Below are 27156 nucleotides of genomic sequence, written 5' to 3'. Positions count from 1 at the left end.
ATATGTACTGAAAATAATACTCTTAGAAGGATATAAGTTATATAAGACAGTCCCAGAATAGTCTCTCCTCCTTTACCCATTTCCATAGTATCACAGAATTGTTTAGGTTGGAAGGGACCTCAAAGATCATCCAGTTCCATTCCCTGCCATGGGCAGGGACACCTTCCACTAACCCAAGTTGCTCAAAGCTTCACCCAACCTGGCCTTGGACACTTCCAGGAATGAGGCAGCCACAGCTTCTCTGGACAACCTTGCCAAGGCCTCACCACCCTCACAGGAAAGAAATTTTTCCTAATATCCCATCTAACCCTGCTTTCTGTCAGTGTGAAGCCATTCCCCCTTGTCCTGTCACTCCAGGCCCTTGGAAGTAGTCTCTCTCCATCTTTCTGGTTGACCACAATCAGGTCACCCCAAAGCTTCTCTTCTCCAGGCTGAACAATCCCAACTCTCCCAGCCTTTCCTCCCAGCAGAGCTTCTCCAGCCCTCTGATGATCTTGGGGCCTCCTCTGGACTCATCCAACAGGTTGATGTTCTTCTTTTGCTCAGGACCCCAGAGCTGGACTTTCAACCACTTCGAAAGAATTAACTCAAACTCTCAAAATTGTCAAATAAGGCCCTGAAGTATTTGAAAAAAAAAATAAATTAAAATGTAACGCAAACTTCCCCAGATAATCAGGGCTAACTACAAACTTCTGTCTCACCGGAACTGGAGTCATGGAAACACTCAGGTTTTTTCCAAAGCCATGGGCACAAACACCTCACCACGTGCTCCTAACCCCAGACCTCCAGATAGAAATCTCCCTTTGCATGTTTGTGTGCAATGTTTGCCCCAGACATACCAACATTTCCTGGAAGTGGGGAATGGAAAGGGCTTTCCTCCTTACCATCTTCCTTAGTGCGGGTGAAAATCTGTTCACTCCTCACTCCATCCCCGGCTCGTGTAAAAGCCAACACCTGGATGCTGTAGTTGGTGTATTTTTCCAGGCCATCCAGCTCCAGTGATGGCTGTGTGGTGGTGACATTCTTTATCTCTCCCAGCTCTATAAAAAAAAAAAAAGGGAATTGAGTTATTTCCAAGCTCAGTTTTTCTCCCAGCTATCGACACTGTGGAAATCTTGGGGATTAAAGTGTGTCCCAGACAAGTAACGCTTCATTATTATAAGACAGCACTGAATTATAATGAATTAACATAAACTCCTTTGCGTGCTGACTTCTTGTCTTTCAAAACAGACCCAGTTTTCATTTTCAAGCTTTATTTTTGCAATTTTTTCCAAAAAAAAATACAGTGCGGAGAATTGAAAAATTTCTCCAAGTAATAAGATTTTTCATAAAGAACGGACAACGAGGAAGAGATTATTGCAAAACGTTCCCTAAAGAAAAAATGAGAAAGTCAGTTATCTTTATAAAGGTTCTCTTGTTTTGAGAAAGACCATTTTTCATAAGGAAAATGAAGAGAAAGTTCCCTTTATTTTAAAATATGTAGGAAGTGCTGCTGCAAAGCACTTGATGGCAGTAATACAGGCTAACAAGAGATTTAAACACAGGAAAATCAGATTTACTTGCAGAAAGATGATGCTCTTCATATGAATCTTTTTTTTTTTTTGGGACAAGCTAAGAAGTACAGCCCATATGGCAAAAAAGCTTTAAACATATTTGGGACAGAAAATAAAGCTGAACAAATGAAGAAAATCTAGTTTTAAGCATTGCATGAACATCATCTTTTTTCATTATGTTGTAGGACATCACACAGGAGCTTAGGGGTGCACTGATAACATCCACATAGGATCTGATCCAAAGGCTCCAGGCATCACTGAAAACATTGAATTTTATGCCCCACATGTCTACATTCTTATGTATGCTTCTCATACATTTGAAATCTTTATTTTTAAAAGAATTGGTGGTTTATTCCCAAATATTTTTTGAGTCTACCATTACCAGCAGGGCCTCTGGGTTACATTCCCACTTCCCTTTGCCACACTGACAGAGGCCAGGATTTGCATATTGGAGTGAACTATGATTCTGGTGGATGAAAGCAAAAGAAGGGAGGTAGAAGGGAGGAAAAATCCTACAGGGCAAATAGGAATAAAGGCATGTGCTTCCAAACTTACTAACATTTAATTTACAAGAGAGGACCATACACAGAATTATCATCATGCGATAAATTGCAGATTAGTGAGGCATCTCATTTCTCCTTTGATCATCTCACTCCCTCTCTGCTCTGGGGCCTGTTTCCCCAGGAATTATGCTCAGAGTACAAAACATGAGCACAACAGAAGAGGATGGAGTGACAATAACAACCCTTTTCCAGAAGAGTTTCCTTCTTTTGCCCTCAGCTATGGAGATGCATCCCAATCAAAAAATAAGTGATAGCATATCAGGTAGGCAAACAAATAACCAACCAAATTAAAGTGAAATACAGGTTTGGGTTAATATGTTCCAGGTTCAGGTCATCATTCTTTATGGAAAAAAGCCATGCTGGGCTCTATAAATGAGGCAAAATCTGCTCAGGTCATGTAGGGTACCAAGGTAGGCCTATGGAGTGTTGCAAACCCTCAGTGGAAGCTTTCCCTGAGGAAAAGCTTCTTCCTCCAGGCAGGTTTGCAAAACCTGACCCTTTGTTAAAGCTCCACAAAAAACAGCTTCCTCACAGGCAGACAAAGTTTTCTCTAAACCAAAGAGAAAAGGAAGTACAATGACTTCACACCAGAGAGCAGAAGATGTAAAAGGCACATCCAGGTTGTTACTTGGTAACAGGTTGATTTCTCTCACCTCCATCCAAGAGATTGGCCCAGTAGATGACCCTGAATCCCTGCAGGATCCCATTCAGGGTTTCCTTTGCCAGCGTTGACCAAGAAATAGAGATGGTTTCTGGTGATGTGGCAGTGGCTTGCACGTTCCCTGGAGGGCAACTGGGCACTGGAATAAGAGATTCACCACTTTAACACAAGGAATACAAATCCATGTTTACCCTTTATTTTCACTGCTATCCCACCCCACACTGTTTAATCATCAGTTATACTGTTAACAATGCAAAACCTCTATTTTTGCTACAATCCACATGTTCCTGCAAGCGCAGCTGTTTTCTCTGGAATAACTTTTGATGTACTGTTTCCCCATTTGCTGACTAATCTTTAACAGGCTTTTTGTCTCTCCTTTTGAAAGATGTGTCCCAGTGCTGAAATATTCCATAAACAGTTTAAATGTACTTTTTTAAAATTTGCAGCCAAATTTGCATCTTTCGGGACAATTCTAACGCACATTTAAATTTGGTGGAGGGAGAAAGCGGGCACTTCCTTAAAAAAAAAAATGGAAAAAATGTTTTCACTGGCATTTAGGATGATTGGAAACAGTCACCCAAATCTAGGGCATTTTCTGTTGGTCATTTCGTGTCAAAGCAGCACAGTAGTATTAGCATTTGGCATTGCTTTTAAAGATTATGGCATTTCTAATTCTAAGAGGGATCTAAAATTGAGTGAAAACAACAACAACAACAAAAATTGACAGAAACAGTAAGCATGCTGGATTCTGAAGGAAAAATATCCTGTTTATTATAATATTAAATATATGCTTGTTTGAGTGTACTGCTTTTTGAGGTCTTGCAGTGACCTGTCTAGGCCTAGAAGCATTTAGACTAAAACCCACCAGCCTTCCACGAAGCTTATGTGTCAAAATCTGTAGGTCTTGAGGATTTTAGGTACGTGTTACTCCATTTTTCCATGTAAAAAGTCAGATTCCAAGCTGGCACTGACTTCAGTGCACTGCTGCCAACTGACAGGAGCTGAAAATCTGACCTATACTAGTCTTTAGGATTATTTGCAGTTATACTCCTCTGAAATACTGAACCCTTTATTTTCTGAATGTAGGATCATTCTCTTTTTCCACTAGAGGACTCCCTCTCATTGTTTGAGAAGCACTTTTTATGTAGTTGGGAAAAAAATGTCTAAATTGTTCCTTGGATTAGACATTTTGTCTGAAATAGTGATGATTTTTCTCTTATTGTTTTGGATATCCTTGAAAAAAAAAGGCTGACAAGAAAATGGATTGTGTAGTACAAGAACTTTAGTTACACAGCAGGTTCATTTGAGAACAAAAGCAAACCAACAAAATTAACAGTATTGCTTCACCTTTCAGGATTTCACGACTAAGCATCCCAAAACTATGATAAGATCAATATGATGACCACAAAATTTGCAAATATGTAAACACCAGAGTAAGAGGCTTCAAAATGAAAGTTGTGCTCTTAGTCACTACCATTCACAGTGGAATATATTGCATCAGTACAGTTATTTTTGTTTATCTGGATGATTCTGCATCTCTTTCGATGAAAATCATACAAGTTCATTGGCTGGTCTTTTCCAATCCAGCTCTTTACTGTATCTTACACCTCTAAAATCTGGTCTTCTATTATCTCCATTATATATTATAATAATCACTAATACATAAAATAATAATAATCAATAACCACACAACTAATGTAACAACGTAAAAACATATAAAATAAAAATAATACGCCCCAGGGCAGCTGTTTGCCAAAACCTACCATCCTCAAGAGTCGTGGTGATGATTTCCTGAGAAGAAGGTCCTATCCCAGCCCTGTTACAAGCCTGGACCACCATGCCATACTGGGTGAATTTTTTCAGGTTATTCAGTGTATAAACCTCGCTGTCCCCCGTGGTGTCAATGCTGATGATGTTGAACTGGAAGTTTCCCCCTGCACTGTACTCCCGGTAACCGATCTGGTAGCCACGGATAATTCCATTTTGCAAGTGTTTCTTTGGAGCCTAAACGGGGAAATGAAAGGTTACACATTCAGTGCACCCATCCAAAGTCAAGTTGTTCCCTTAAAGTTTCCGAAAAACACCCAAATTCCATTTTGCAAATGTTTCTTTGGAGCCTAACAGAAAAATAGAAGGTTACACATTCAGTACACATATCCAAAGTCAAGTTGTTCCCCCTAAAATTTTTGAAAAATACCCAAATTTAGCATCTTTTTTCCTGCTGAATGCAAGTCTATTTCTAGGCAACAATTCAAAAATACTCCCTGCACACAAAGTAGTGACTTTTTACAATGACACATAAATTTCAGGTGTGGTTTGTTCGAATCTGTGCATTCCTGAAAGAAAGACCTTTAAAAGTTTCATGCACAGAAAAATCTGATAAGGAGATTTCTTGAGTGTGAATTTGGGATGTTTTGTTCTCTTATCGGTGAATCATTCAAAGTTGAGCTGATAAGGGTATATTTGCATTACAGGCCTACCACTTACTACTAGTTGGGTTTTTGCCAGAAGCCCCCACCATTCCCTAAATCTTTAGTAAGGCATTTTTTGATCTGTGGAAGACAGTCAGAGTTTATTCAGCAAGATACATCAGGAAACTTTTACACTGTGCTTTGAAATGTGCTGCTGTTCATTCGGTGTAGGAAGATGATCAGATGATGAGTGCTGAAGGCAATAATGATTTGGAAAGCAGGGATTTGCATCCTGAGTAGCTGCAATATCTGGCATTCGGGAATATGGACAGTACAAAGGGGTTGGCCATAATTACAGGCCTCATTTCTCCAAGTGCAAGATTCCCTGTACCTGGAAATCACTTGTGTACTCTGCAATATAAAACGGAATCTAGAGCAAAACAGGGATTGTCAGCTCAGGGGAAAAGCCAGTTATTGACAGGAATACCTATTAAAATTCCATTTAAATACTATTGGACTAATTTCAGTATGTGATAATGTTCCTGTCTGATTTTCTACGTGTACGGGGTATAATCAGTATAAGATTTTAAGGCACAGTTCATAATCCATGGGGAAAAAGCACACAACTCCATCAAGTATTATTCCAGGGACTGTGCCTTCAGTCAATGACTTTCAGGTCTCTTTGCTAAATGTTTGTCAGTGTGGAGGCACCAGTTTGATCATTCCAGGACACCACTTCTATCCATCAGTGTTGGATTCCATCACAATTTGGCAAATCCCCAACACTCTACATGGAGATTTCTTGTCTCAAACACCATCAGAGTTCCACACCTCAAGAGCCCAAGTCTAAAGGCTGCAAGTGGAGCATTCCCACGAGTTACCACGGGGTGGCTTCTGAACAAAAGTTGTTGCCACAAACGTACTTTTGCAAACTGAAATCAAAACCAATGTTTCTAAAACGCATCACCACATCATGATAAAAATCATATATTTACTATGCACTGAAATGGTCTCAGAGAAGGACTGAACCCACAGTAGCCTCTTCACTGGGAATTCTGCAATTATACTTTCTCATTTTGAATTGGAACAAAATGGCACACTCTGCATTTTTCAGAAACATCTTTACAACTGTTTTAGGTCAAGAGTTTTTTTCTTCTTTAAATAAAACAATAGCATCTCTTTTTTTTTTTTCGCTTTTGAAACATTATATGATATAAAACAAACTCCAAGTCACTTCAGGACAAAGCATTAAAATGTTCTGCTTCGCAAAAATTTAAATGTTCCTTGTTAATATGATCTGAATGCTTCACTTGGAGTCAACAGTCATAGAACATTATGAAAAAGTGTCTTTCCATGACCTTACTGTTTATCTCACAAAATCCAGTATTTATAAAACAAGGTATGAATGACTTCTCTAAAGTATAACATTTTATAGTTGTGTGTGTGTGTGTATATATTCATGAAGAGGAGAAGGAATATTTCCCATGCCTAAATTTAATGGGTTTATTTACCTAATATAAACTACTACAAGAAAAATTATTATTTTCACGCTAAATGAGAATTCCTGTTTAATTTACACTATCTCTGCAACATTTTAAACTACTGAAAAGTGCTGAGTATTACTCAAAAACTCAATCTGAAACCCAATATCCTATGTGGACACACAGAAATGGGATTAAATAGATCACAGGCCTAAACAACTTTGCTTAACTAGGATTTTCTAAAAGTGGAGGCACTTTAAATGAAGATTTACAACTGAAGCAAGCTGCAGAAATGGAATTTAATACAAGATGAAAGATAATCAATGTGTTATTTTTGCTGTTATTGACACTGTATTTCAACGAGGTTTGCTAGTTTAAATACAACCTTGGTTCTCACCACAACCCCTTTTGCATAATTTCATTTTAGGTTTTCATGGCTAAAGCTCCACATGCCTCCAAAATAAAAATGACCAGGTTATCACTGAGGGTTTTTTTTCCTGTTTTACCTTCAGGACTTGATGGTCTTGGAGGTCTTTTCCAACCTAGTTGATTCTATAAATATAGTGTTGATCTCATGGGGTATTTCTTTATTCTTAATTACATTGTACTGCACACTGCAATGAGTGCCTTCTGCACAGCACCATAGGGACCTACCCAAAAGTTAGGATTCACCATGGGACCAGACTACATTTTTTCTGGGGACCCTCTTAAAGTAGTTTTTTGAGTAATGGACTAAAACTGCTCTGGCCAGAAGAAAACTGCAATATATTAGGGGAAGTAAATGGCTCACTCCTCATTTGGGACTTCTTAATTGAAGGCCCTTTTTAGCCAGCTTACAAATCGTCATTCAGGAAATCACTCTTCTAGTAAAGGCAGGAGTACACAAGCTCTAACTCTGTGACTTCACCTTTGGCTGCAAAGGAGCTTTGAGGTCAAGAAAGCAATTTCAACCATGTCCACACCCCAGAGAACCTTGGCAACCATCAGCTGAGCAGGTAAAGCAAGGACTGCAAACCAAGGCTGTCCAACCTTTAACAGGCAAATCCCCAGATTTTCTACTGCTTGGAAAACACAGCACCTCATGGGGCCATAGGGTGCCTCTGCCTAGGCCCAGGAGCACATTCCCAGCCCTGGGATGAAGGACACTGCTACAGTGGCTCTGGTGCTGCTTGACCATGTCAGATACTGCTGGTCAATAAATCAAGAGATTTAACAGATTTAACAGATGCTGGGTCTGCAGGAATAATATCTTGGAGGTTCCCAGGAGCCTGGAGGATACGTGTTGCAGTCTGGCAGCACAATCCACAGCAAGCTCCAGCATCTGCACCGTCACTGGCACCAGGTTCACGTGGTGGTGCACAGTTCTGGGAGCATGGACCCACCTTTCCTGATCTGGATATTTGCTGCAGGGGTACAAGCAGGCATTTCCAAGGTCACAGGTAGCTCACACCAATTGTGAAAATCCATCTCTCCCTTCAGCTCACGAGACTTGCCAGGGTAATGGAGTAAATATTCAATACACAGCTTGTTTCTGTGATTGTCTTGTTATATTAGAAACTGATCATTACTTGCCAAGAACTCACAAATCAAATTCCAAACATGATCTTGAGAGCACATCTCCAGCTGCTCATTTGATATGCATCAATATCAGTCAATAACCAGAGATCAGGACAATAAGTTGTACTTGAAATGTCCTGGAAGTACAAACTGAACTATATTTTAGACAGCATTATTGAAATGTAGGTGTGGGAATTTGGTTTGTCCTGTAGCTGCCTGTTCACACCTGCATCTATAAAATTTAATGGCAAACCCTCAGAATCCCAAATAACAGCTATAAACTCCAGCAGTGAACCAATGGTGCCTGTCTTCTCTTGCTGCTTTTCAAAATATCCCCCAAAATGAGCTTTATGAAAGGCAAGCCAAACCTTTCAATGTGCCTACCCATAAATCCATAAAAACTAGTTTGTGCATAGAAGCTTGGAGGTTTAGTTGCCTAGATCAGATATCAGTCATGATTCTTAAATGATTTTAAAAAAATAATTAAGAATTTATTTCAGCTGCTGAGAACCACTGTACACCCTTGCTTGGCTTCAACAGCCACTTCCTTTGCTGTGTGTTGGATTTAAATCCATGCTTGATGTATGATTTTTGGAAGTACATTGTTGTGCTTCACTTCAAGTGCCAGGTAAGCCTGTGACTATTGAACACATACCTTTCTGTTTTGGAAACCATTTGATGAAAAGCAGCACTCACATAAATTTAAGATGGGGACAAGCCCTAAGAATCAGCACTGCATTTGTAACCTGCGCAGAAGAGTTCCTGCCTTTTCAGAAACCCCTTAAAACTACAATATAGACAATATTATACAATAAATAACCAGACACCCATAGTTATTTGTATGGTTAAAGAGAAGCAGCTCATTACTACTATTCTGTCTTCCTGCATGGTCCATATAATGGGACAAAAGATATATCATCCACATTTGCTGCAGTAATTAACATCACTACAGAAATTAATAACTATCATGCCACCATCCCACTCCAGCACTTAATAATATATATTTCAGAATTGCAAATATGTGAGATTATCAATACAATTTGGAAACTGTCATTTATATTGAGGTTACACTGCTGTAATTAGAAAGCTTTATTCTATCCACTGTATATATACAAGATATATACATAGTGATATATATAAGCAGTATGTATACCACAAGCCCATTTAAAACATGGTTTTAAAAACCAAGTACCTTTGGTATTACACTAAACCCAAACATGGTTTTAAATTTCAAGTACCTCTGGTATCACACCAACCCCTTTAAAATATTCTGCCATTGTCAAAACACCGGGAAAAATATAGAAAAACTGAGTCACATGACATGCCAGATTTTTAAATAATACTAACATTTTTAAATAATTTTCTTTTGTTAATTAATTCCCATGGACGGTATTGAGACACTACACTGCTCTCTCTCTTTGTAGTAAGGATCTATCCCAAAGTCCAATGCAATGGGAAAAAAAGTCCTGTTGGTTCCAATGGTTCAGGGAAATTTTGCCCAAAATCACAGTGAAATTCTGTGAGTGTTCATTTTCCAAGCACGTGGCCTTATCTCTGAAATGAGCAGGAACTAGGAAATGTTTTTGTCTTCAATACAGTCAAGTGGCTGCTGCTCCTGCTCTGGAGGTAGAAAAAACTTAAGGTTCTTTCTTTGCATGATGCACAACTCAGTGGCCAATCAGAGATTCAGAGAAGGGTTTGGGTTGAAAGGGACATTAAAGATCATCCTGTTCCAACTCCACTGCCAGGGGCAGGGACACCTTCCACTAGCCCAGGTTGCTCCAAGCCCCATCCAACCTGGCCTTGGACACTTCCAGGGATTGGGCAGCCAGAGCTTCTCTGGGAAACCTGGGCCACGGCCTCCCCACCCTCACAGCCAAGAATTTCTTCCCAATATCTAATCTAAACCTACTGTCTTATCAGTTTAAAACCATTCCCCCTTGTCCTGTCCCTCCAGGTCCTTGGAAATAGTCTCTCTCCATCTTTCCTGTCAGCTCCTTCAGGTCCTGGAAGGTCACAATCAGGTCACCCCAAAGCTGCTCTTCTCCAGGCTGAACAATCCCAGCTCTCCCAGCCTTTCCTCCCAGCAGAGCTGCTCCATCCCTCAGATCCTGTTGGTGCCTCCTCTGGCCTCTCTCCAGCAGCTCCATGTCCTTGCTGTGCTGTTCCCCAGGGCTGGAGCAGCTCTGCAGGTGGGATCTCACCTGAGGGGGCAGAGAGGCAGAATCCTCTCCCTCAATCAGTCCACGCTGCTTTTGTTGGCAAAGGCATCTGCAACGACTCTCCCAAATAAAATAACTGAGGCACAGTTGTTATAATACTCCCCTCGATGGGACCTCTTTGAATGCACCCAAATCCTGTCAGATCCCACATTCCTGGATGTGTGAGCATTTACCTTCCAGGTGACTCGGATGCTTTGTGACGATATAGGCTCCAGCTGGACATCCTGAGGGGGACCATCAGGAGCTGGGAAGACAGAAGAGAGATGCATCAAAACTGGCCCCTGCAGCCCCCAGGATCCAGCACTTCACATGGCATGTCACCATCTTAACACTCAGTGTCACAGAGATTTGGACTGAGCCAATGGCACATGGAAACTTCATCCAACAGAAGCAGGGCCTGGCATCTTCCACATTCAGGTGTCACCCTGGCCAACAGGGAAACACAGCACATGCTGAAACACAGCAAGCTGCTAAATAAAATAAGAGTGAGTAATAGTGGCTTTTCTTTTTTAGAGATACTCTCACGGTGCTGTTTCTGCACTGTAAATGGAGGAGACTTATTTTCAGCAGTCAGAAGCCTGTGGGTGATAAAAAAGCAGCAGAACCCATGTAAAGCAGGTGAGACAGGAGCTCCTAATCCAGCCTTCACCATGTTGCAAACTTTCCAGTGGGATCCTAGAGGATGAGCACACTCAGTCTAATATCAAATATTTTATACACAAACCCCTGCACACTTTACCCCCTCCTCAGGGTAAGTATTCCAGCCAGGAAGTCGGACAGAAAATAACTGAGAAATGGGGAAAAAAAACCCCTGAGTCAGGAGAAGTTTTGTTTGCTCTCAGCACTTTGCCAGAAGTGTGCACGAGGCTTTAGAGGTGAGTGAAAAAAGGAGGCCCTCAGTCTGGGGGGAACCTACTTGTCATCTGGGCAGCTACAAAGCAGATCAGGAATCAGCTGGGATTGAACAGGGAGATGTGAAGTAAATTGCTTGCTCAGCGAGGTAAATCATTGGAAAAGGGAGATCTGAGGAAAGGGATGGAGTCAGCTCGAGCTGCTGCAGAGGGTTCCCTTGATGCAGAATATGGCCTCAGTAAAAGGTATTAAATTAACTTTTAATAGCATGACAAAGGAAGTAAAGCAATAAAAAGGGTGAGATGGGGCTGTTAGAGGTGGAGCAGCAGTAAATGACAGCTGTGCTGAAAGGAACCAGAACATTTGGCTTTAACTGGTGAAAGCAGAGAGGCAAAGAATACAGCCTATAATATGTTTAATTTATTAAATATGCCCTATTCTCTGCCATTCCTGACTGTCCTTCATATGGGAAATTTCCAAAGCTTGAAAGAACTTTATTTCCATTCCTCTTGCATTAATATAAAGGAAGGAGAAGAGCAAAAAGTCCACTGGTAAAAATGAGACCTCTATGAATTTTTTGAAGCCTGACCTTGATTCTGTCCCCCTGTTGACAAAAGTGAATGCCATTTCTCCAGGGTACATTATAATGCAGTGGAATTTGAGCAAAGCATTTGATCCTGAAAATGGGGTATAAAATGTGCCCCCTAAAATCTTGATTTTGCCTTGAAAGATCCCAAAAATTTTAACAGACCTGAACAGTTAACTGCTCCCAGCATTCCATGGTGAAATATTTAATAGGAAGTCATTTGTTTTACATACTTAATGTCACACAGAGTTTGTGGCAAGGACATAAAGAAAACCCAGATATCCCAGTTTCCTCTATTGATTTTTATATTAGGCAATATCCATAGTGCTGCTTTTTCTCTGACAAGTGTTAGTGCAAGTGTGTATTTGCATCTATTTTCCAACATGTGAGCTAATTTGGGCTGTACAGAAGAAAAGACGTGGTCTGCAAGCTTTGATATCATGCCATTCTTAAATATCTTTTTTTCCACAGAGACCATTTAGTTTTCTTTCTAATCAGGTCACTGCAATATGTGACACGCAATCTGGGCCCTTTACCAACAGCATGGTTGGAATTGTTTAGTTTTTATATTGTCTTTCTTGGACCTCTATTTTGTTCCCTTCTCATTACTTCGTCTCTCATTCTCTGCTCCCAGGCTGTTCTCAATTTCCTGCTGTAAAGGCAGAGAACAGAAGTCAACAGTGATCAAAAAATGATGTTCTCACACGTTGCACATCACCTGAAATAAAAACCCAGGAGGCAAACATCACATACCCTGCCTAAGCCTGACCTCCTCTCTCCCAACTCTTCCCTAGGTAGATCAGTGACTTTTGAATACAGTTCCACACTGCTGGTCTTTTCCTCCCAACAGAGGCTCCTTAAAAGACAGCAACAAAAGGATCATTTATTCTGAAACTTGGTTACAAAGAACTGAGCAAAATGTGATGTTAAGGTTCCACCCTGTTCAAGGGGAAGCTGTTTTTTTTTATTTCAAGGCCAGCTGCTGATCCTGACAACTTAATTATCAGTGAGGAAAAACTTGGCAAGTAAAAAATATTACAAGCATGGGTGAATGAGCATGAGAGAGTAGATCCAAGACCCACCCCTGCACTTTGATGTATATGCACAAGGGAGGATGGGCACTTTGGGGCTACAGATGATGCTGGCTGGGAGAAGGATAGTCTGTTTTCTCCAGTGATTTCCCTATTTTCCTTGAACAAAGGAAGAGGAAAAACCCTGATCAAATGATAAATATTCTGCAAACAAACTCTTCACCGCGAGTAAAGCTGCTCACTGAAGGGTTTCCTTCCACTAGGGTGAAAAAAGAAATGAAGCTCATGTCTCCAGCTTTACACTGAGCCCTTGTGTCCTGTTCTTACTCAGAAAGCCTCTCAGAACCAAAACCACGTTCTCCTGACAAAAGGTAGAGTTTCACTGCAGTAAATTCACCCACAGAGAAAAGCAGTGGGAATTACACAGCTGTATTCACATGAGCTGAACTGAAAATCGGTCACCAAGTGTTCAAATCCAAGACCAACATGAATCTTCAACAAGCAGGAGAGTTTTCACCACCCCAGCTACTTGCACTGCAGTTGTCCTCTCTAGATCCCCAAAGAAGGAAGCATCTTTGGGGATTTATTTCCTGTTATCTTAGCATAAGACAACAGGAAAAATAAAATTGGCAAGACAAAAGTGATGCTTTCAAATATGAATGAGCAATTTCCCTGGTGACCAAGACTTTTCAGAGTAATTCCATCCAATTTCTAAGGATGTTGAAGCTACTTGGGTTACTCTCAGCACCTTTGTACACTGTATATAATTGCAGTGTGTGCCTGCTATTTATGGCCATGCAACATTTTCTTTTCTAATTGCTGAAACAGAGTAAAAATACCCCCATAGTCCTCCTGGGACAGAACCCTGTAATGATGTAGAAGAGTAAAAGGTTAAAGGTAAAATAAACAGTTGGATTTTATGGTCTTGGAGGTCTTTTCCAACCTAAATGATACATGGCAGCAAAGAACAGGGGGATGACAGTAACTAATGACAGCCAAATGACTCAAGTACAGAGATCAGAAGACTAAATGGTGGGTGGGTTGAGTGATGGAATATTCAGGAAGATTTGATTCACGTGGACCAACGTTCTGAAATGGGGGTAACTTAAATTAATTCCCTCTATTCACATCTGAGCATCCAAGGAAAGCCACAACACCCACAGGGGCGGGAACCACCACTAAAAATAGGATGTTGCTGCTTGAGCTGCCACACTGTAGACACAGGTGTGTTATTTCCAGAACCACAGGCTGAAAATCTGGAGCACAATGTCTCCTTTGACCACTAGATGCCACTGAACTGCTTCAATCACAGCCCTGCACGACGAAGCTGCAAAAGTCGCGACGGAACGACTCAGTGTTGCCTTGGGTGCAGCTGCAGCATGCATTGTAAAGATTCCTCACATCAGAGAGAGAGAATTCCCAGCACATTTTGGATGCCACAAAGCCAGGGCACACCTGCTTCATCCGTGGTGATGGTGAGCTCGTTGCTGGCCTCGCTCTTGCCGATGCGGTTCTTGGCGTACATGCGGATGTTGTAGGTGGAGGAAGGGTGCAGGTCGATGATGGTGGCCTGGTTTAGCTGAGGGGAAACGTCTTTGGTTCTCTGAACGGAATCCCAGGAGTCTGTTTAGCAAGAAATTCGTGAGAAATCAGTAAGAAATATTAGAAAAACACAGACAAATACATGATGTTAACGTGGCTGACACGAGCACGCAGTTAAAGCATCTCACAAAGCAGGGTTGCTGATTAGCCCAGAAAATGCCTCCTGGTGCTACAGGCAAATCCAGGGATCACCTTCCTAGACAGCACTCCTGACTGCTCCAAGTGGGGTGCTGTGACTCAGCTCCGGGGTCATCAGAAAATCCAGGGAAATAGCTACTCTTTGAGGAGGTGGTGAGAGGGGATTCCCTGGTTTTATGAGTGTGCACATACTGCGTTTTTTACCTTTGCTACATTGGAATAACTGTGAAAAAGACCCTTCCAAAGAGATCCTCACTCAGGGAGAAAGTTGATTGTGCTCCAAAGAGGGGGGGTTAATAAACAGCAGTGGGTGGGGACCTTTTTTGCTCTCTACAACTCCCTGACAGGAGGGGGGATCCAGGGGTGGGTCGGGCTCTGCTCCCAGAGAACAAGGGACATGGTGAGAGAAAATGGCCTCAAGCTGTGCCAGGGGAGGGTCAAGTTGGACATGAGGAAGAATTTCTTCATTGAAAGGGTGGTCAGTCATTGGAAGAGGCTGCCCAGGGAGGTTTGGAGTGCCCATCCCTGGAGGTGTCCCAGGAAGGCCTGGCCGTGGCACTCAGTGCTCTGGGCTGGGGGACAAGGTGGGGATGGGGCAAAGGGTGCACTCTATGATCTTGGAGGTCTTTTCCAACCTTAATGATTCCATGATTTTAATGGAGGGTCCTTAAACTAGCAGGGGTCAGTCAGAAGGTTTGATCCCAAACACCAGGAGCAAACAGTGAGCACCAGCTTGGAGTACTTAGACACGGGGTTCATCACCCTCCAGGACTGGTGCCATTTCCCTGACTCATTTTAGGGTGCAAGAGAATGTAGAACCCTCTAAACTGTCTCTGTACAGCTGCAAAAGGAGGAGCATATTGTTATTTTTTGTGCTTACTATTCACCTGCCTGTTACGTTTTTAATAAATTATCCAGACATGTAACAGGAAAAAGGATGGAAATTGGCTAAACACAGCAACCCCTGTTATCATCCCAGCATTGAATAGCTGAAAAAACCCCAGACAATGTATCAGTTTAAAGCATCTTGATGTCTTTTGTGTGTTGCCATCCTTCATTTCTTCCTTACTGCAGGCAATGTTCCCCCTTTAACCTCTGCAGCATCCTGTGGGGGTGTCACTGCAGGCTCCTGGGAGTGTTTTACACCCTGGGTCACTGCAGGCAGGACTGCAGGAAGCTCAGCAGGTGAGAAAGACTAGTTTAAAAATAGAAAGCTCATCCCAGATACAAAATATTTGCACAAACCATGTAAATTCTTTTGCTAAAAGATGTACAAGTTGTCACAATGACACGTCACCTGCACGCTGGCTGGTTACAGGGCCTGTTTGCTCACCCATGTGGCTTCATTTAAACAGAAAACATTCAGGAATCAGACATTTAAGTGATAGCTAAAATAATTTGAATATATTTTACCTTGAGTTTGTCACAGATTTCTCTGTGGGATACTTTCAGAAGCTCTAAAGGAATTATCTGCAGGCAGCGCTTCTACAACTTGCTCTCAGTTTGCTCCAACTTTACAGAATTTCTTAAACCTCACAGAATTTTAACCAGCAGTTCCACTCCACTGAGTTAAATTTAATACAAGCAGAGAAGCAAACTCTTGTCTTTAAAACTCCAAAAGGAAAGGATTTTAAAAAAAAAAAAAAAAAAAGAAGAACTCCTTGGTATGGAGATTGTGTTAAATTTCCCTTGAGGATGATGAGAATTTCTTTTAATGTGGTTTGTATATTATCAGATTGCTGTGGCTTTCACTTGGTTGTTTAAAATACTGACCCCTGATAGGCCTCTAGTACATATTAGCTACTGAAATCAAAGAAACTGATTTGAAAATTTCTGGTGATTCTTAGTAGATTTAATAATGACACACTATGGAGAAAGAGAGATGAAAACTCAGTCTCCTGTATTTCTAAACACAGGTTTCCAGTGTTTATTTATGGCTAATTCCTGGATTTCAGGAGCTTATTTTCATACATATAACCCCTTTTTGAAGGGTAAAATAAACAACAGCAATCCTTTTGAAACGAGCCAGTCCAGAGAGAAAAAGAATTCTCTCCAACTTTAAAAAATTTAAGTGTTAATAAGAAAAAAAGGGAAAAAAAAAAAAGGTTAGTTTTTAAAAAATTATGTTAATGAGAAAAAAGAGGAAATTAAAAAATGTTAGTGTTAGGAAGAAAAAAAAGGGGGAAAAAGTTAATTTTGTTTTCTTCTGGCAAATCCTAAAAATATTTGTTCCTGTCCACGTGGTAAGTACGTGAGGTGTTAAGATTGACTATTGGCTATACTGGTTTTCATTCATGTTGCAGAGTACTTTAAAATCTAAGTGTGCAGAAAGACTAACAAAGCACAGAAAACAAGTAGCAATGCTATAAAAAAAAACCCAAACAAAAATAAAACAAAAGAAAACCAACCAAAAACATCCACAAAAAACCCAAACAAAAACAAACAAACAAGGAAAAAAACCCTGAAAACCAAAACAAACAAGAAAAAAACAAGAAAAAAACAAAATAAAACAAAACAAGAAAAGTCCCTCCAAACCAAAACAAACAAAAAAACACAAAGAAACAAAAAAACCCCCACAAAACCTCCCCAAAAACCAAACCAAAACAAAAAAAACAAAAAACAAAGAAAAAAAAAGGAAAAACTAAAACAAAACCAAAAAAAAAACCCCAAACCCCCAAAACCAAAACAAACAAAAAACCCCACAAAAACCCCAAACAAACAAAAAAACCCCAAACAAAACCCCCCCCCAAAACAAACAAAAATCCTCCCAAAAAACCAAACCAAAAAAACCCAAAACCCAAACCAAACAAAAAAAACAGACCAAGAAAACAAACAAAAACAAAAAAACCCCTAGAAACAAACAAACAAAAAACCCCCAAAAAAACCCCAACCAACCAACAACAACAACAAAAAAAAGAACAAAAAAAAAAAAGGAAGGAAGAAAGGAAAGAAGGAGCGAAGTTTTTAATTTATGTTTTATTCCGTTCATAAAACGTTACGCCCAGGCTTTTCTTAGTGTAATACAAAACTTTCCAGAAGTCCTTACAGAACGATCTATAAAAAATAAAAACCACCAGCTTTCCGCCCGTCCCTAAAAGGGAGGACGGAGCTTTGGGGAATTTGGGGATGGATTTGGGGAATTTTGGGAATGGGAATTTTGAGCCGGGGCTGCCACCCGGTGGCCACTGCCGGTACTGCACCCCCGCGGGCCTCGGGCGGGTTTTGGGGGAACCCCCGGGGTCGGTTTTGGGAGGAACCCCCAGCTCTGCCAAGGCAATGCCCAGCTCACTCTGAGCATTAAAAAAAAAAGCGCAATTAAGCGGAGCTGATGCTCGGTTTGCGGCTGAGATTTCCCAACTGACATAAAAAAACTAAAAAGGATGAGGAGAGAGAGGCACGAAGGACTCACACACCCGTTCCGGTGCTCAGACCTCTTCCTACGCCTCCCATGGAAAGGTCTCGTGGCTATACGGGACTGGTGTCCATGAAGGGCCAGGTTTCTGTACAGACAGGTGTTTTCTCTAAGTCCCAAAACATCCTGAACTCTTGATATCCACAGTGCTCCTGCACTGCAACTGGACCCTACAGGTGCCACTTACCCGTGTGACAGGCAACTCCCTGCTCCTTCTAGAGGGTACATAATATGTCTTTCTTTCAGTCTGATGGGGAAGATATCAGCAGTTCTGAGTCAATAGGACTTAACAATCCTAAATGTCTTTTCCAACCTAAATTCTCTGATGGGATACAGGAGGGCAGCACCATTTAGTGAAGCCCATGCATGCTTTGTGGTCACCTGCACATTCTCTGAAACTTAAAATTCTTCCTTTTTCCTTCTTGAGAAGCCTAGATGATGCATCCTGATGTAAACTCATTTCTGGGTCCTCAGGGTAGGGCAGCATAGGTGGAAAATTCCCACTAAACACAACTGTGCAGTTTCCAGATTTACTTTGGTGTTGGCAGGATGTTCCTTGAGTTTAACATATGGATTGTGAATGCATAACCTAAGTTTTCTTCCATCCCTTTAATACCTGGACACTGTGAGAAGTTTCCTTAATTCCTCCTCTTTGTTCTAAGTCCCCCCTCCTCCCAATTACCCTTTGCAAGTTCTTTAGGTGTTTCATCTTCTTGATGATTTAACTAATGACAAAAATCATGTGCAAGAATCCAAAAACCTGTTCCTGTTTCTTCAAACATTCAGCCTCAGATTCTAAAACATGACATTTCAGCTGTTTGCAGTGAGAAGAAGATAATCTGCTCTTTTTAGGACACGACCTCCAGGATTTGCCTTCATATATAGATAAAGAAATATTTTCTTCAACACCAATTCTGTCACCCACTTCTTTTCCTTTCTTTATCTTTTTCACCTTTATCAACATGTTATGTCTTGATATTTCCAACCTGATGATGCTTCATTTGCTGTCTTGCTACTGATTTATCACCCCACATTAGAGAGACATCATTTTGCAGTGCAAGTTCCTGGTAATTACCACCTAATCTTTGCCAGCATTCTGCATTATCACTTAAAAACATGAAAAATGTAAGAAAGGTGTTTTAGAGCTCTGGAGTCCCTTCCCACCACCTCTTCAACCAAAGGAAAGCAGCTCAGTTTTCCAAAATGGGATTATGCTGAGTTACTAGTGATTTTTAGGGTGAGAAAGGAGCCTATCAGGCAGGAATGGCATTCAAATACTTTTCTGGAGCAGGTGGGTGGCTGGAAAGAAAGGAAAATAATAAAAAAGAAAACAAAGCCCAGCAACTTTTAGGTATAAATGTCCCTTGAAGGCATCCTTGCCTAGTCTACAAGTCCAAAGCTGCAATTCCTGACCACAGCCTCAGTGGAGAATTGTCACTTCTAATCTTTCAGGTGCCTTTCTCACCTGAATGTTATCAATTCCATTTACAAAGCCAGTGCAAAAATGGTGACTGGTGATTTAACACTCTGGAAAATATTTTATCTAGTAATGAAAACATCACAACATTTTTGCCATATAAAGCACACACACACACACAAAAAAAAAAAGCCAGTGTAGATAAATGAAGAATATTAAGGATGGGTAGTAAAATAATTAAAAAGAAATAAATGTGAATTTTAGAATTTTATGGACTAATTCATTTTTATTTCTCAGAACTAAAGGCAGAAGTCTATAAATGTACTAGAGCTGCTTTGATAAACAGAATATCTCACTGATAAGCACACATAGAGTATTCCTATTAATGGATTATGTTCCCTTACATTCAGTGCAACAAACTCCAACATGAAACAGTACAGTGTAATTTCTCAGTGTCTTTTTAATCCTACATGAAATATGACAATACTGTTCCACTGCAATTTCCTTTCTTGTCCCTTCTGAAATGATGACACAGGGACGGTGTTTAACAATGTGCTTAATTAGAGGTGTGATCTTCAATCATGAACCCAGTTCAAACACACTTGGAGTGTTTTCAGATTTCAAGAGTCAATGAATATTTTGGGGGTCTAATATGTACAGGAATAGTTTTCTGACTTCAGTGTTCAGCAAACTACCACACAACTTTCTTTGTCTAAAAATTCTCATAACTACCCTTTTTCACTGCTAATCTTCCAGGGAAGATGCCACAGACTCAACAATAGAAAATAACTCCTAAAAATCAACCCTACAGGAGAAGACAATTTGTAAAGGCAGGTATTTTTTCCTACAGAGAAAAATGTAAAATTAAAAGAAATAAAGAGATAAAATCCAAGACCAGGGGCCAACAATCAGCCAGCAAAAAAACATCATATCAGCTGTCACCCAGACAGGCTTGTTTTACATCAAAATTTGTTTCCCTTTACATGCAGGTTTTCCTGGTAAAAGGGAAAAGCAGCAATTGCTGAACTTAATGTTGTTACCTAAAAAAAAAAATAAAAATAAAAAAATAAAAAAAGGACAACAAATGAAGATAAATCTTCCCGGGGAAGATTAAATAAACCGTGATAAAAATTTCCATCAGGCAGTTCCAATTTATGAATTATCTGCTACGACGCAAACCCGGTGATGAATGACTTAGCAGCGGGAATTACTTCGGAGGGAGGTTGTTTCTTACCAGACTTGTTCTTGCACTCGATGTCGTAGCCGGTGATGGGGCTGTTCCCGTCGAATCCCATGGTCCACCTGAGGGCGATGCTGCGGGCTCTCACCTCTCGGATTTCTATCTCGGGAGGGTCGGGGGGTTCTGGGCAAACACACACGAATTGTGGTGAGAACAAAGCCCTTAACAAAGACACGACAGCGAGCGTGGCACTGGCACAGCTCCTGGTAATTCTCAGGTCACTCATTACCGCCCTGATCCAGTTAATCACCTGCTGAAAGCACTCAGGAGAGGGAGGAAAAGTCACTTTTCAAATAGGAGTCAGTGATGTCATCTGGAATACAGACTTCTCTTTAACCTTCTCACATGCAACACAGAGCTGCATTTCCTTAGGAACACTCCCAGCTTGGACTTACATGCTGGAAATGATGTTTTGCCTCAAACACCATGTTTTGCTTCTACAGATTTTTCACCAAACGTGAGGGTAGAAATATGAACACTGAACTCCAAAATGCTAAATATGGTGGTGCTCAAACCTGATGCCTAAAAGCCAGAAAATAATTCTCTAAGACTCTTTTCAAGTATTAGAGGGGGAGTAAAATTTCTACCTCTTTGAGCGTGTTTCAAAGTCTTAATTTGATAAAAGAATGATTTGATAACAATATAAAATCACTCTTGCTGTCTCTAGAGTTAAGGTTTTAAATAAAAAATATTTAGATACGTTCCAGTGCCCCTCTAAATGGTGGTGGCAGTTGAAATGAGCAGTGGCATAACTGGGAACCTGCCCCCAAACTCCACCTGAATTTTTCAACAGGGCTGCCTCAGGCGTTTGCTGGAACCTGCTGCTACTTGGAATCAAGAGGAGGGAGAAAGAAATTTGCAAGTCCGAGGAATGAGCAGTGTGGATGCTCAAAGGCACACAGCCACAGGAACAGGCACAGGAACAGTCCTGCCCGTGCTCTGCATCCCAAATATTGTCACCTCGGCCTCTCCAGGAGTGAAACCCTGCAGGAGGGGAACCCCAGCCCCAGGCAACATCAGTTCCTTGAGCTCACATCCTGCAAACTGCTCACCATTTATTTTGACTGATTAAACCTGAAATATTTTGCTCGGAGTTCCACAGTGGGTTTAGCATTTCTCTAGAGATGAAGCAAGAACACTCTTGTTTTATTTCAGACTTGGGTTTGCAGCACATTTGTTCTTTAAGAACAAATGCAACCCTCTCCCTCCTCTCCTCAAAAAAAACCCAACAAAAAACTCTCACATCCTACTGAAGATAGTTTTAAATATTTAGCAGATTGTCAGTGAGCGTATTTAAGAAAAATTCTTATTAATTTGTACAGACTTGAGCTCATTCTTTATTCTGATTTTATCTGTGATGCTTGGAAATGAAAGACTGAACATCTTCATGTGGCTCCTCCTTTCTGTGACAACGAGGAATACATTTAATTAGGAATCAGAGCCTCCCTCCCCCAGCAGATTTCTGAGGATGGCACACACTTACTGTCCTACAAAAGCTGTGTTTTTTTCCTTATGTTGTCCTCTTCCTACCTTGCACAGTGAGCTGAATTATCCCACGATCCTCCCCGTAGGAATTGATGGCGTGGCAGGAAAAGAAGCCAGAATCTTCACGCACGGTTGGCAAAATCTATTGGGTGGTTTGAAAAGAAGGGATTGATTGAACAGCAAAGCAGAGAAAAATAAACCCAACAGCTTTTCCCTGCGTGGCGCGAGAAAAACGGCACAAACTGTTTTACTTGACGGGACTGAATAGATGCTGCACGTTGCACACACACAGGTGCACAGTAAAGCATCCAAAACACTGAGCCTTATCAAACCCAGCAACACCTGGGCTGAGGAAGCAGGTTATCAGCTCTACACGTGTAGGCAGGACTTGGAGCACCACCTCTTCCCGTAGCTTCTCCGTAGGATTCCCGTTTTCCAGTTACTCGCGAGTTTGCCAAGTATTTAACTGTTGGCTGAAATTTTCCCTGCAAAATGGTGCCTCCTGCTGCCTCCAATTTTTTTTTTTTTCCCAGCAATTTCTGAAAATAACTCAAGTGGCTGAAGTCTGTGTGGAGGAAACGGAGGTTCAAGCACTGGTGAACCCCGTACGTTCAGCGCGGTGCCTCAAAATAAAGTTTTGTGTGGTCTTTCTTCAATTTGTGGTTTGTAAATTTTTATATAATATTTATGTAAATGATCATAATGACATTTTTCTACAGGACCACTGCTTCATTCAACATACAATAGGGAAAGGATTTTTTTTTTGAAGGAGCAGATGCTCAAAATACCATTTTCTTCTCGTTGTTCAGCGTGCTGCTCCGCACTCTATTTACTGCACACAGTTCAAACTGTGCCCTGAAAACAGATATTAATTTTCTCACAGCATTTTCTCTGCATTCACCTAAGCAACACCCATTTCAGAAACATGAGTGCATTTATTCCTGACAACATGAAGAGTATTCCACCATTTCATACAGGGAATTAAGGAACCAGATATATGATAATGTTTGTGGCTGCTTGACAAGTTGCCACATATTGGCTGAGCCATGGTAACTCCACGTGCTCTTTATCCCTCAGCAAAACCAAGGGAATATGAGCACAGCTCTCAGTCACCACTGGTCAAAATAAATGGATTAATTTCCCACTCTCTGTAAGGAAATTGGAGAGTTATCATCTGAGATGTGGTAACTTGTCAAGCCGTGTTAAGGTGCACGTGTGGCTGAGCTTTAAGATGGGGAACCAAAAATTTCCAGAGCCCAGTTTGACACATTTAGGGCCTTCTTCCCCCTCAGCCCCCACCACAGAGTCCTTAGAAATAAATAGCCTTTCATGTGTCCAGAACAGCTTCTACTGAATTAAGCAGCAGAATTCTCCAAACAGGTCTCAAAGTTTGCAAATAGAAATATTGCTGTGCACCCAGGGATTGTCTTATTAAAGTCAATAAGAAAAATGAGGGCAAAGAGGCCTAGGGGTCTATCCTATAATTAAATATCATTTGTAACACAAAAAATACTAATATGAACAAAGTCACACATAGAGTTTATTTTTCCTCATAGAAATCAATGACAAAGCCCCCTCACAGAGAGCAAATCTAGATTTTTACTGGATATTATCCAACACAGTTTTTGGCTGATAAACTGATCTTTTATAAGAGTTACAGTAGAATTTAGACAATCACCAGAGAGTCAGAGAAATAGTTCCTTGAGCCTGACAAATACATTTTTTAAATGTGACATTTTTTAAATGGATAATCAAGATTTTTGAGTGAAAATCTAAATGACTTTTTTAAAAAAAACCTTTCAGATTTCACAAAGGCACATGTAAAACACCACTTTGAATCCAATGACTAACCTGACTTTTTAAAGTGGTCTCACAAGCCCCACAGAGGGGAAGGGAGGAAGAAAAGACAGGATTTTTATCTCAAAACAGCTTAATGATTTGGGTGAGGGTAAAGCTGATACACAGCAGAACTGGGGGTCAGATATTCTCTGGGTGCTTATCAGCAGTGTTCTCAAACCTGAGCTGTGCTGGTTAAGGCATGAGCCACTCAGGTTGTGCCTGGATCATTTTCCTGCTGCCTCTGGAGTTTGGGAAGATGGAGGCTAATTTTTTTGGGAGAGGTGGGATGCAGAGGTTTCCTCTACCCCCTCTTGCTTCCATCACTCCAGGGCTGCACCACGGGCAGATCTGATGTTGGGAAGAGGTATCCAAACCAAACCAAGGCACACTCTGACACATCTGGATGAGCTGTGGGTCACTTTTTTTTTTTCCTTACCTGCAGAGTAGAGATCACTTCATCCCCAACTTCCTTGGTGGAGACAAGGTAACGGGACATCTCGGGGTTGATGATTCGATCTTCCTTCTCCCAGCGGACTATGATGGGTTTCTCTCCATGGGCTGTGCAGCTCATCTCCTTCTTCTGTCCTTGTGTTGCCAAGGTGGTGTTTGGGTAGGAGGTGATCATAGCTGGAACTGGAAACACACAAAGCAACAAAAAGAGGTTGTTCTTCAGTGAGCTGACAGGTCTGATGACACGGGGTTGGCTCTTCAGTCTGTGCCTCGTGCAGCCTGTCCATATTCAACCAGATGGACATAAATGTAAGTATTTCATTCCCATGTAAAAAAAAACTCTCTTAAGATTGAAGATGGGCCTCAAAGGGAGCTTAGCAGAGAGGAGCTGGAACTGGACAACGGGGCTGTAGAGAGAAGATGATGTGAATCCAAAGGAAGCCTGACTTGCTGCTCACAGGAAGACTTGTAACATAATTCAATATTCAATATTCCCAGCACATAAAGGTACTGTAATTAATAAGCATTCAGATATGGGGCGAATAAAGAACTGATAAAAATGTCTTATTTCTTCTGAGGAGCTATTGCTTTATTTGCTGACAGTTATATGTTTTACAAGTGTGTATGGTAGTAATGATCCAATGAAATGAGGGCTCAATTAAACCAGGAGCTGTACAAAATTAAAAGAAAGGCTCTGCACCAAAGAGCTTACAGTCCATGCATGTGCTGAGTGCACAGCTAAACTGTACTGAAGACAAAGTATAATTAAACTGACAATAAACCAAGCTAGATTTCAGTTTCTGCTGTATTCAGAAGGTATTTGCAGAACAGTTTGGACATTTCTGTCAACTTCGTTAACCATTCTTTCAAAAAGGGCTTAAATTTTAATGTTGAAAAAAGTACTCTCTTGTTAGCAAGACTAGTCTTAAATCCCAAGTATTTTCACCGTTTGGAATTAAAATCTTCTGGAAATAGGAAGAAAACATGCTCAGAGTGTTTCACTGCAAACCCCTCGAAACACGGCGGGTTTGAAACAGGACAGTGTCTTTGGTGTCCTGTGCTTTCTTTCCCACGTGGTTTGTCCACCAAGGAATAGCATCTGGGCTTCTGTGACTAGGAAGAATCAAAGCCCATAAACCTGCCTTTCAGTTCAGGCCCTTTCCCTTCTTGGGAGAGGCTGGAAAGCCCTGGGCAGCACACGGAATGAATCTTCTTCTGACTGAATCTGTCCTCTCCCTTAAAGCACAGCAAAGAATTCTTTCTCTGAGCTCCTGCAATAGCCCCTCGCCCCTTGGTTTTATGCATGAACACTCACCTCTTCTCATCAGAACAACTCCCTCATTCCATCTGAACCTCGCTGGGTCCCTGTTTTAATCAGATGACATTGGCAGAGGACCTGATTTGAGGCCTTCCCAGTCCTCCCTCCTGCTTGGATTGCAGCTACTGCTGCACAGCAGAATAAAAATCCTTATTTAAATTAATTACTGTAATTGCAATTCTGTAATGCTAATGCTTGATGGCATGACCTTTTCACATGCCAGAGCTGCTAATGCTTGGATATGACAATATGTCAGGATGCAGCCCTTCCTGTTCAAAGGCTTCCTGAACCAAAACAAACGGATTTGAAGATTAACAGGGCCGTGGAGCTGTGGGTTTGAGTTATGAATGGGATGTAATTACAGGAAGAACCCTTAAAAAAGGTCTTGTGTGAGTCACGAAGCTCCTCGGGCACCAAAATGCACTAGTGAAGGAGTACATTTTGTTTAACGGTTTGGGTATTAGGTACCCACTAGTTTTGTCCAAGAGAAGCATTTGATGAGAAGTAATTATGAATAATCAGAATAGAAAATGAGGATGAGTGTGATTCCATCTTCCAGAAAATGAAAATAGCTCCAGTTTCATCTGGTGTCTCAGTGTGTCAGTACCCACAAGGAGGTTGCTTTCAGAAAATCACTCTTTGTGTCCATTTGCTTGTTGCTTCCAAATCCAGAATATACTGGACCAGGGTCATGCAGCTGCAGGGCTGCAGGTAACTTCACTTCTCACAGAATCCCAGACTCACTGAGGTCGTAAAAGAGCTCCCAGATCATCAAGTCCACCCTGTGCCCCATCCCCACCTTGTCCCCCAGCCCAGAGCACTGAGTGCCACAGCCAGGCCTTCCTTGGACACCTCCAGGGATGGGGACTCCAAACCTCCCTGGGCAGCCCCTTCCAATGCCTGACAACCCTTCCCATGGAGAAATTCCTCCTGAATTTCTTCCTAAACTAGCCCCATATATCCTTTTCATGTCCTATGATGAGTGACAGTGCCAAACCAAACACCACGACTCTCTTCCTTGCTTTCTAAAAATCCACAGTCTAGCTTGTGAAGCTCAATTTTTTTTCCCCCAACAAACTTTCTTAATAAGAGCAGCATAAAAACATGTAAAGAAAGATGACTTTATTCCTCAGATACAGCTTTATCCCTGCTTATCCTTCCCTTCTTCTCACATAATCTTCCACACGGATTCCTCATTGCCATAGCAATGCCTTACAGCTAATATTTCCCCTTCCTCCAAAGCTGATTTTTTACTCTTCACAATTTATCTCCAATGATTCTAAACCATAAGCTCTTCTTTTTATCTTCCTCTATGTCAAAAGATTTCTGGTAACAAAG

General features: G+C 41.2%; 1 protein-coding gene and 1 long non-coding RNA gene across 4 annotated transcripts in view; one reads left to right on the top strand and one right to left on the bottom strand.

The window, feature by feature from the left end:
• DSCAM (DS cell adhesion molecule) overlaps positions 1–27156 on the bottom strand; it is a 443293-nt gene that overhangs the window by 80058 nt on the left and 336079 nt on the right. For 2 of the 3 annotated variants that reach the window (XM_064647059.1, XM_064647060.1), the window contains exons 12-19: positions 24487–24683; positions 22257–22353; positions 20721–20849; positions 14373–14540; positions 10622–10692; positions 4541–4781; positions 2770–2916; positions 885–1040 (exon numbers count right to left, since the gene is read on the bottom strand). In XM_064647059.1, coding sequence (XP_064503129.1) covers positions 885–1040; positions 2770–2916; positions 4541–4781; positions 10622–10692; positions 14373–14540; positions 20721–20849; positions 22257–22353; positions 24487–24683 — 1206 coding nt within the window. Of the gene's footprint in view, positions 1–884; positions 1041–2769; positions 2917–4540; positions 4782–10621; positions 10693–14372; positions 14541–20720; positions 20850–22256; positions 22354–24486; positions 24684–27156 lie in introns of those variants that run through there. The other variant, XM_064647061.1, reaches the window with a different exon arrangement.
• LOC135410388 (uncharacterized) overlaps positions 1–27156 on the top strand; it is a 162100-nt gene that overhangs the window by 117657 nt on the left and 17287 nt on the right. The window lies entirely within an intron of this gene.

Source organism: Pseudopipra pipra, chromosome 2 (genome assembly GCF_036250125.1).
Source record: "Pseudopipra pipra isolate bDixPip1 chromosome 2, bDixPip1.hap1, whole genome shotgun sequence".
Lineage (NCBI taxonomy): Eukaryota > Metazoa > Chordata > Aves > Passeriformes > Pipridae > Pseudopipra > Pseudopipra pipra.
This window is presented reverse-complemented; position numbering and strand designations above follow the sequence as displayed.